The sequence below is a fragment of the Dicentrarchus labrax genome, unplaced genomic scaffold (genome assembly GCF_905237075.1).
Source record: "Dicentrarchus labrax unplaced genomic scaffold, dlabrax2021, whole genome shotgun sequence".
Classification (NCBI taxonomy): Eukaryota; Metazoa; Chordata; class Actinopteri; family Moronidae; genus Dicentrarchus; species Dicentrarchus labrax.
Window position 1 is genome coordinate 16,516,258 of NW_026136722.1, and position 11,714 is coordinate 16,527,971.

The following is an 11,714-nucleotide window of genomic DNA, read 5'->3' on the forward strand; positions in this document are numbered from 1 at the left end:
TTATTTAAAGGGCCGGTGTGCATTAGCGACATCTAGTGGTGAAGTTGGAGATTGCGACTAACTGAACACTGCGCGTCTGTATCTGACAACGAAGTATGTGGGAGAAACTACGGTGGCCTTGCAAAAAGAAACTTAAAGGACCCTATCTAGTGCCAGTGTTTGGTTTGTCCCTTCTGGGCTGCTGTAGAAACAACATAGTGGACATCAGCTGTAGATAAAAACAGCTCATTTTAAGGTAAAAAAAACACAACAATTCCCATATTCAGCTGATTATACACCAATAAAAACATACCTATTAATATAATATTCAATTTCTGCCAATAAATCCTCCTAAATGTGTAAAAACTGGACCTTTAAGTAAAAGTATAACATTTAAAAGGTGCTGCAGACTGCAGGCTTAGTGGTGGCTGTGAAAAAACTGTGAAATCAATACAACAAAAATGACCTTTAATAAAGTATAATTCATTACCAAGCCTGGTTTAAACAGTTCTTAATAATTCCTTAATACTAAACAATCTGTATAAGAAATGAAAGATTAACTGAAGAAGAAAAAATAACACAAATGAATGAGTGAAATGTTTGAAATAAAGTGCTGAAATGTGAAAGTATATCACCATAAAGTCTTATTAAATGGACGCTGGTTGCAGTTCAGCAGCAGTGGATTCAGCAGTAATCACACATTCACACACTAATCAACTTTAGCATTAATTCCAAATTGAAATAATCGGTTTTTAGGGCACTTTTCCTCCCGAATCAGCCGTTGCATTGCAAATAAGCAATGATAATTAATTCTGCATGCAACAGCAAAAAACTTTAATGCTTGTCTAACATTAGTCTGCACAATCTTTGGTTAACTATAAGACACTGAGGCATTTAAACACCTCACAGCTTTCTGATCATCTTAGGAAACGAGTGAGAGGTTTAGGAATAAAGACACTTGTGTACCATTTAAAAATCACAAATAATATCAAAACTGACTTTAAAAAAAATATCGGTATCGATCCTTTTGGGTCTGGGAGCGTGCTGCGTTGCCGTGGCAACAGGCTGCTGCTGCTGCTGCGGAGGGCCAGGGATGCAACAGTCAGTCAGATGGTAGATGTCCCAGTTAGCTATTTTTAACAAGTGTCTTCATAAGTAGCCACTCACCAGACCACTCACTGTAATCGCTTTTTTATTTTTTAATAGAAGCCACTTAGAAGCTTATAAATGTGCATTTTTTTTTTTTATTATTATTATTTTTTGTGTTTTTCTGAAGCTGCAGACTTGTGACTGTTCATTATACACTTATTCTTCTAATTATCATGGGTGTCTTTCACGCCATTGTTCTGAATTTCACAGTGCATCACTTACAGTTCAGTACTGTACGAATATACTTTGGTTTTGTACAAAATTGTAGAAACTAAAACTTTCTTGAGAGAGATAGCAGAATACATTTGTGAGGAAAAGTACCCAGTGTCACTATTTTTATCTTTATATGTGCTTTAAAGGGTTAGAAAAAACATACATAAATTGACAAATTACAAACGAAAAATCCATTTACTATAACAAGAGACATACTGAAGTATTTATTGTCATTTTCTAATAAATTTAGCTCTTATTTATTTATTTATTTATTTTTAGAATAATAGAAAACTGGCAATTATATTTAATAAGAAAAACAAATTACAAAAATAAATCATAGAAAACCCTCTACTGTAGTCATTTTGAGACCTAATTACACTGTGGTATTTTAATTTAATTTAAATTAATCCTCTAATTGAAAACAGTAACGTGTTATAGGGAGGCTGAACTGAGGCGTTTGAAGGCTCCACGTCGAGGATTACGCACATAAACTGATCAAATTAAACATTTTAGATCAGATTTAGAAAGTTTGGTCATCGGCGTATTAATGAAAGGTGTTAAAGAATTAAAAAATAGTCCTAAAAACGTTCATTATCTTGTTATATTGTTGTTTTAGTAGTTAATAGTCGGTTTCAACACCGCCATCTTTTGTTACAACAGCAGAATGCAGCCAACGGTTACATCACCCATAATGCACTGCAAAAACACCGGTCAGTACCATTATTTTACAAGGGATGTGAGAGGGGGGGTTTCGGCGAGTTTAAGTTTTAAAATAAACTCAAGACTTCCTTTGTGTGTATTAATTTCTACCAGTTTGATCTTTACACACGCACATATTTTAACACTGCGAGAGGTGTATGGCATCACAAATGTCCGGTGTGGTCTGAGCTAACGCTGAGCTCTCCCGTGTTCACAGATGGACTCTCCTCTATAATGGTATCTCCCGGTCCGTCTCTGAAGCCTTCCTTTTCCTATTGAAGTAGCAGCCATGAGGTAGGATCGCCCTTCGATGGCACAATAAAAGTCATCATTTACCGGTTAAAATACACGTTTGTGAAATCTACATCGCTTCACAAAGTCACTGGCGTGTCGCCTTTACACACACATACAGTTTATACCTCATTCCAAAAGCAAAAACCCGTATTTTTAACGCGGTTTTGTGTCTCACGATGTAGCAGACGGCGGAGAGAGGCCATGTTGCCAAACCCGGCTCTTGTTAGCTCTCAGCGGCTAAGTTGCTGTTAGAAACTGTGCGATAACACTTTAAATCCTCCATTAAACGTGCCCGTGTTTGGGACACCGAGTCTAACACACCCGTAGAAGTTGATATCGATGGTTAAATGGCTGGTTAAAAGTGTGTAACGTGGGTTGTACGTGTCCTCCAGCATGCTCAGGCTCCAGAAGAGGCTGGCCTCCAGCGTCCTGCGCTGCGGGAAGAAGAAGGTCTGGCTGGATCCCAACGAGACCAATGAGATCGCAAACGCCAACTCTCGTAAGTTTGTGCAACAAGTCCTCCCGTAGTTTGTTGGTTATCGTTACTTTCTCACTGTTTACTGAGGTAATGATGTGACAGCTCGTGGTTGGAGGGGGTTGGCTTTGCTCCACAGTGAAGTAAACGTGTCTTTTTTTTTTTATTAGTGATGAGAAACTTTGTGATTTCTGTAAATAAACCTGTTTATGGTTATGTAAGTAAGCAGATGCAGATGTAAACCTACAGTCAGCAGTGTAAGTGTGGTAACTCTGGTGAGAAGCAGGTGTTTATGGACATTACTTATTGGCAATTAAAGAACTTGTGGGAAGATAAAGAACGATATTGTGCATTTTAACAGCCACATCTCACCACTACTAGACGACATCAGGTTTTCTGATTGCCATGACACAGATTTAATATATCCTAGTGTGTAATGATAATGGTTGAGGTCTAAAAATGATGCAGATTAGAGATTTTATGCTACTAAGAGGTGTTAAAATGGTGGTTTTCATTACAATCTTCCTGCCTGATAAACGCTCATGTCTCTCTAATTTATACCAGCTGACAGTTTTCTTCCAAATGATGTACTACAGATTGTATAAAAGATCCCCTAGAATGCAAAATAATGAGCAGGGAGATGTATCAGCATAATTTCCTTATTGTAAAATTAAATTACACTCTTGAAATTCATCTTACCGTAATATCAAGGGATTGTGCAGCTGGTCATAACAGCTGTGTTGAATATAAATGATACAATTTCATGTCTACATTTCCCCAACGGTTTCCTCGTGCTGATGAATCTGTGCGTCCCAGTGGCTGACTTGTTTTAATACGTCTCTCTTCAGGCCAGCAGATCCGTAAACTGGTGAAGGATGGTCTTATCATTCGCAAACCCGTTACGGTCCACTCCCGGGCCCGCTGCCGCAAGAACACGCTGGCACGCCGCAAGGGAAGACACATGGGAGTCGGTAAGTTGAAACTGTCGACGTTTGCATGAAATTAAGTGGCTGGACTGTATGAATAAGTAAGTTTATAACAGTTTAAATTGATCCACTACACTAGTTGAATGAGGTGAAATGAGCAGTGTAATGTTTTTAAGTATTAAGACATCTGACTACCTGGATGATGGAGAACAATCTCTGCAATAAAGCTGACATGCCTGCCTACTAATCTCCTTCCCCAGGTAAGAGAAAGGGTACAGCCAACGCCCGTATGCCTGAGAAGCTGTCCTGGATGCGCCGCATGAGGATCCTGCGTCGTCTGCTGCGTCGCTACAGGGAGTCCAAGAAGATTGACAGGCACATGTAGGTTCTTCTTCACCGGTTGTTTCTGTACATATTTTATTTAAAACACTGGAGATTATTATTTTTTCTAGGGTTTTAGATGGTGCTTAAAGTTTATTTTATTCTTAAGCTTGGGTTTTTAATATTTCACCTTTTAAACCTACAGTTTTTTAATACTTTGCATATTTTATATGAACCAGACCTGAGGGTGCTTGCAATACAAAGATCTCTTGCCTCTGAATTACAAGCAGTTTCTGTATTCTGGTATTATTTTAATGCTCCCCCCCTTTCCTCTGCCGTCCCCCAGGTACCACAGCCTCTACCTGAGGGCCAAGGGTAACGTGTTCAAGAATAAGCGCATCCTTATGGAGCACATCCACAAGCTGAAGGCAGACAAGGCTCGCAAGAAGCTCCTGGCGTAAGTCTCGAACCAAACTAGAGTTCTGTTTTTATTCAGGTTCATTATTCTGAGAAAGTGTTTGAATTAGAGACCTAACATTTAAATTGTCTACAGTGTTATGTTGTGCTGCAGATAGTAGTTTTATTGTCAGTGGTCTTCAGGATTTCCCCGGTCCACTAACATTGAATGGAACAACCATAACCAGACATTTAAAACCAGTTCAGCTGTTTAAGTGTGTATGAAAAGTTGAAGATGGTGACACCGTGTGAACACCCGTTAATGTCTCTCTCTCTTTCTGCCTGTTGTGCAGTGATCAGGCAGAGGCTCGTCGCTCCAAGACAAAGGAGGCCCGCAAGCGCAGAGAGGAGCGTCTCCAGGCCAAGAAGGAGGAGATCATCAAGACCTTGTCCAAGGAGGAGGAGACGACCAAGAAGTAATCTGGTTCTGTCAATCCTGCCTGACTCGGCCAGCGGTCAAGTGCTGACAATAAAAGTGTATATAAAGACACTGATGGTCTCCTGTACTTTCTTTCCTCATGAAGCTAGTAGTTGTTAAGCAAGGAGGGAATAATTAGTTTGTGGTATAAAGCCAGACGGCTAAAACCTCCTAATGATCATTAAATTAACTTGATGAATATGAATGTATTTTAAACACATTTCTCCTCTTGACCTCATGTATTTTTCATTAGTTTGACATTCTCCAGTTGGCTGTACTAAGTCCAAATGTCCATTATCTGTTAAATTGATGTAGATATTTAAGATGATGCATTATTTACAGCTGATTAACATCACATTTTTGGGCTCTGTATAATTGCCCACCTAACAGAATTAATTAAGAATGAGCAACATGACATAATTTGAAGTCATGTTTTCTCTACCTGCCCAACATAAGTCTGATATTTACTCAGTTTTTGGTAATATCTGACTCTGTTATAGCTGATAAATGCTCCACTATGTCCACACGTGGACAACATTGTTGATACCCTTCCGTTAAAGAAAGGAAAACCCACAATGAAATGATTTCACCCTTTAAATAGGCAGACACAAGTTTGAAGACAACTGTGATGCTGATTACAGGACACACTTTAGTTCGGCATTGTCCCTGTGGATAGAGGTACCATTTTTTGCTTTGCTGTAGAGCAGGCGATGTTCTGTGGGTTTGAAGAGCAGAAAACGGCTCCACCAGTTACAGTCAGTGGTGGAAGAAGTACTTAAATCTTGTACTTAAGTAAAAGTAGCAATACCACAGGGTGTTAGTTTGTACAAGTGAAGGTAAGAGAGTGGCCCATCTCAGAATAATGTGTGATATTCTTGTATTATATTTAGTAAGTTATACTTCATTATTCCACATACTGCTGGGGCAATACAGTCTTATCTTAATGTATAAAGATCCATCATAATATATTTGTTAATTCAACTTTGTATTATAATCAGAATATGCAAATTACCACCAAAACGGTACAAATACCTCACAAGTAAATGTACTTCCACCACTGGTGAAAGCTGCTTTAATTCATTTTAACTCCGGTAGGGATATTTAACATTCTACAATATCAAAGCTTCACTGAAGAGCTTACAGCCAAGATTTAGTCTGCATTAAACCTTCAGTACAATGTGTCAGTCAGCTCTTGGCTGTTATTGTCACTCTGGAGTTAACATCTTGTACAGGAATAAGTACAAAAGAAACTCATGTTTACTGGAATTTCTCAGAGGAACATAATCTCCTCTGGCTACAAAGTTATCTGGAAGAAAATGTATTTCTAGCAGAGGGAGCCAAGCGTACATGGAGTCCAAATAAGAGCCACTTATTTGGTTTTACACACTTTGAACAGTTTACTTTAAGTAGTAACTTTGACAAAGGTCACTTAAAGTTTCTTTCTGCTGTTGATGACTGTGAGAAAAGACTAAAAGCTTCTGGAAAAAGCCAGCTGCTTATCTGACATTTGGTTACTTTATTTGTACCCGAAGGTGGATGTGGTTTGCTGTAAAAGATAATTCATTCCTCCTTGACAAAAACATTACAAAAAACTCAGGCAACAGACAAACATGATACATGATTAAAAGATAAAGGATGCTCCCTTTTTGCTCATATGTGACTCGGAGCTGAGTTTTTTCACGAAATCACATTGAATCTGTTATTTTCTTCTCTGATTCAAGCTTCTTTCACATGTGGTCCGAATCAGATACAGGTGTGATGTTTTTCTTTTGCAATGTGACCTCAGTGTGAACAGTCTTCGTGAGACATTTACGTCACTCTAGACAGACATTCTTCATGCGAGTCACTTCCGGATCGTGACCTGTTCACACTGGAACCTGATATGGGCCAAATTTAACAAATAATGTGACAAAAAATATCAGATCTGAGCAATAAATCAGAATTGAGCGCTGAGGCAGGGAGAGAACAATAAAAACCCAGTAAAATAAATCATCACTAGAATAAATAAACCACCAGAATTCATGGTGGAAAACATACAGTGAGGGCAGAAATAATCGCATTAGCATTTAGAATATAGATTTTAAAGATAGATTTTTTTGGAAGTCGACATTACTTTTTAAATACTGTATTTTACACAGTTAATCAGAAAACTGATGAAAACTAATGACAAAAATAAATTCTGGTAGTGGATCTGAGGGTAAATAAAATCTGTGCAAACTGAATTTAAGACGTCTTTCACTGCATCCTTGTGTAAAAGTTCCTCTGATGTTTTAATGCATATGGAATAAGATGTTTGTCAGTTGTCTCTTAAGTATCAGTATTTCTAGCGTGTTGTTTAATTTGTAATATTAAATTAAGTTTGAACGCCGTCTTCATCTCATGACCCCCACCGGGGAACATGTTTAATCTAGTTTGGCACTATCAGACCATTCATATTGATCTTCAGACCTCTGATTTCAAGCCAGTTCTGATTAATGTTATTTCCTGCTCTCTGAAAGGAATTAAAATCCTTCTGTTAATGTTCTTTCAGGACACCATGATGACCTCGAGTGACACAGCACAGCTTTAACTGGTGAAACAGATGAGTCCTCTGTTTCATTTTTATTAACTGAAATGTCCAATCTGTGAATTATTTGAGGATATATACTGGACATACTGTGCAGAAGATGTTTGTAATTTGAAAGGTTTGTTGCCATCTAGTGGTTGTAGCTGGTATGAGAAACCCAATGTCCAAAAGTTAAATATCAGCCAAGGATAGTGAGTGTTATACTTTACATTTGTATTTCAAAAGGTGTGATTTCTTCTTAAGGTCACTTTGGCAAATTGTATTTCACATCAAGGGTGTCTCGTCCGGACCAGATTTCTGATGTGATGATCTCATATTTCAGTCTTATTATGCACACATGAGTGTTAACCCTGCTCTGATTCTGAATCTGAAGGTTCACCCATTTTAAATTCAGTGTGTTTCTGCTGCTGGTTCATGCCTGTGACCTTCAAGATTTAAAAAAGACAAACTTAAAAGCTAGCTGTTCATTTATCAGCAGAATCTTACACACGCAATGCGGCTGAGCTTAGTCTCACTTCCAACCACAGTTTGTGTAAAACAGATATGGAGGCAGAAGTTTCTTGTTGCTTCACGTATGAATGTGTTTGTTCTTGAAGAATGGAAATGATTTGTGCCTCTAGAGTGCCAAAAGACACACACTGCTGTCAAAGCCAAAGCCTTAAAAATGTGTTTATTCTTTCTGCACATTGCACACAGTCAACAATAATCCACTCTGTTCAGGCTGTTCAAGGATTGATTTGTAATACGTTGGAATGGAGGGTCTCTCATGTCCATTACAGCCATGGCAGGATGTGTAAATTATGCATGTGCCCCTCTAAGTGATTGTATGTGTGCTATATACCCAGTATATCTTAGTGTGGTTTGTGCACAGTGTGTGTGTGTTTATGGGACCTGCAGGGTGGTAATAGTTCAAACAGGCACGAGGGCACCAGGCCTCATGCTAAGCACCAGTGGAATGCAGTGGGATCAGCTGTTACTTAACCACATGACCCCATTACTGCCCCCCTCAGGCCCGCGTCTTCCATCACACCTCCCTGTGGAGCCGTTCTCCAAGTGAGGCGGAAGGTGAGGAACAATTTCAGGGTCCACAGTTGGAAGAAAAGCCCACAAAATTATACCATCAGGTGACTTCGGAGGTCCCAGAGCTCATGATTAGACCTCCTGGCACCAGAAGCTTTGCAGTCGAGCCTCATCAGATGGGTTAACGAGAGGAAAATGGTGTTTAAAATGCATAAAAGTGTTACATACTTATACATATAATGTCTGAAGATTTAAGGTGAACATACGGCGGTTGTAGAGGTCTTTTAGAAGAGGCTTAAAGAAGGAGAAAGCAGGACAAATTTTATTATAGTTACATTATTTTAATTTAAACTAGGTGTAAAAAAAACATTTTTTATTAACGGAAATAAAAACAAATTCTAGAGTAGAAAATAAATAAATAAATGAAGCAATGTTGTGTACTTACAAAAAACTAACTTACAGGAAATGTCTTTAGATTTTGTGGTCATGTGTTAACACGATAACATGAGTGAGACGTCACATGACTGTGGATCAACTGTCTTCACAAGTGTTTGTGTTGTAGTACCTTAAATCTTGCCCCTTAAAAATAACATAAGAATACACATATAAAGAATAACATATAATAGTTTATTTAAATTTAATATTTTTTATATAATGCATGTGACTGTAATTAACTTTAGCTTGTAAAAAACGGTCAAATTATTTATTTTAAGTGGAAAATTCGGGTTCGGATCAAAACTCTACTGACAAACAGCCCCCATATCATTGTTTTAAAAGACTAAAACTAACATCGAAACTAGTAATTAGTTATTACTAATAGTAAACTCACTCTGGAAACTACCTGAAACTCAACTGAAAACAAAACGTAAAAGCAAAAAATATGTAGGACTGCAGCTAACAATTATAGGAGGTCCTTTTGCTCCAGACTCTACAAGAGCCCTCTTGGCTGCTGTTAAATGTATCAGGTTACTAATATCATTATCAATCAATCAATCAATCAATCAATCAATCAATATAATGAGGGAAAGGCACACTAGTATCAACAATACATATATTTTCAATAGGCACAGCTTTTCGGTTGTCGTCAGCTGTGGGGCGTTACTGCAGGTTTGGGATTTTTGTGGTCAACATTGAACTCAGCAGCCCCGTCTGGTACTCACACACAGTTATGCTTTAGCTCTCAGGTTATCATTTGCTATGTTGTTTTAAAGGACAGACGATGCAGTCTTGTGTGTGCAGCTGCTGGGTGCAGAAAGTGCAATCAGGCAGAAAGATATGTTAAAGAGATATGGTACATTCATATTGATGTGATTGAGTTCTATGGTTTTTGTGCCACTGTAGTTCCTCATTGTGTTACATTTTTGGTTCTTTCTAAAAAAAAAAAAAGCCATCTTGATGTATTTTGGTTGACCTTGTTTCTGTTGATAGTTTGGACATAGTTTGTATTTTTTACATTCTTGATGCTTTAGTTAGTCCAGTCTTAAAGTGCACAAATCATCTGATGATCTATTTCCAGACCGTGAGTTATTTTGTATTCCTCCGCCTCTCTCCAGCTAAAGAAAAAAACATCAACACACACTTTGGATCTTGTTGCATCATCTGTTTTCTCTGGTCATTTACTCACTCACTCATGCTTTTTGTCTGCCGTGCTGATTCATATTGTATAGCAGATAACAGATTTGTGTCAGTTCAATGCGGTCACTGGAGTTTTATAACAGGTCACATAACCTGTTATCAGGCTCACTGGCACCAACATCTGAGTCAGACCAGTGCCAAAGTAGGAAAGGTTGACAATGACAGGGAAGTGCCAGTTCTGTTTTGTCTGTTGGTATTTGCAGGACAACTTCTGTGTCCTTATTTAAATAAATAAAAACCCCCTAACCACAATAATCTAGCACACAGTCTCACAGGAAGCTCACTGCTGCTTGGGGAATCACCATTTTTTTGAGATGTAAGGCAGAGACGGAAGCGAGGCTGCATTACATCCTGTCACTGATGTACAGTATCTCACAGTTGGTATTGAAACCTGCTGAGGAAGAGGCAACGGCCTCATCACTGCTCAGGGAGTAAGGAGGGAGGGGAGGAGGGGACATGTGAACAAGGTGGAGGAGGGGCAGGACAGATTTATTGGGTGCTGTTTGGATGACAATGGAACATTTATGCTTCTGTCTGCCTTGTGAGGATGTCACATGGGCTCTTTAGAGGAAGTACTTCGCATCCACTGAAGCCACTCACCCACTCTTCCTCCATCACTGCATACCACCACGAAGACTGCTGCGTCCAGACTTCCTGTCAAGAGCAGCTGGGAAGGGTCATCTGGGAAAAACACACACACACACACACACACACACACACACACACACACACACACACACACACTATACCAGAACTATACAAACATGTGTGTTAACTGTCAGCTACACACACATTGACATCCTCTGTCAATTGATCCTTCATTAGTTCCGCTGCTTTTTGCTCTGTGCTCCAATAAGAGCTGAGCAAACCTCGTCAGGTCAGCTTTCTCCTAACCAACATATACACAGTATTGTAGTGGTAACTGGAGAAAGTCGGCATACTCTCAATTTATGCCCCAAGTTTGTTTGTTTTTAATCAGTCTTTCCAGCAAAGCATAATTATAAACAGTGACGTAAGACCACTGAAGTACAGTGTTTGCTTATTGCCACTTAACATCTGCTTGACAGGAACTAAGACTCATTATAAAATGAAAGTTTTTGCAATCAATACTGGCCCACAGACATGTAAGAAACTACATAATTATGCATTTTGAGTGAAGTATTCCTTATTTCTTATTCCATCCACTTGGAAAACTATGAATAATGTGCATCAGAGGGGATTTAGAAGTGGGTATACCCAATGCAGATAGAAAAATAAGCGGGTATACTATGTATATCTGTCATATACCTTGCTACACAGTCACATCTAAGTTATCTAACTAATGTTAGTGAAATGCTAGGTAACTACCTACCTAATTTACATCAATCAGTAGTATGCAAATTAGCTACTGTTTTGCTAACATTTGCTGACTTAAGATGTGACTATATGTCTCTTTTATCTTTAAACCATCTTCAAAAATGTGGTTGTCCTTTAAACATAGATTACAGAAAAGGAGAGAGTTGCTGGAGGTTGTGACCAAAGCTAGTTCGACCGTTAGTGGAGCACGGAACCAAAAGGGTCATT

The 11,714-nt window shown here is 38.6% G+C and overlaps 1 protein-coding gene across 1 annotated transcript; it reads left to right on the forward strand.

Moving 5' to 3' along the window:
• The first annotated feature begins 2,249 nt into the window (after positions 1 to 2,249).
• rpl19 (ribosomal protein L19) lies at positions 2,250 to 5,002 on the forward strand. The gene is made up of 6 exons (XM_051388385.1): positions 2,250 to 2,334; positions 2,727 to 2,833; positions 3,658 to 3,780; positions 3,996 to 4,116; positions 4,403 to 4,513; positions 4,806 to 5,002. Exons 1-6 carry the CDS (start codon positions 2,330 to 2,332, stop codon positions 4,930 to 4,932), a joined length of 594 nt encoding a protein of 197 aa, XP_051244345.1. The 5' UTR covers positions 2,250 to 2,329; the 3' UTR covers positions 4,933 to 5,002.
• Positions 5,003 to 11,714: the final 6,712 nt, after the last annotated feature.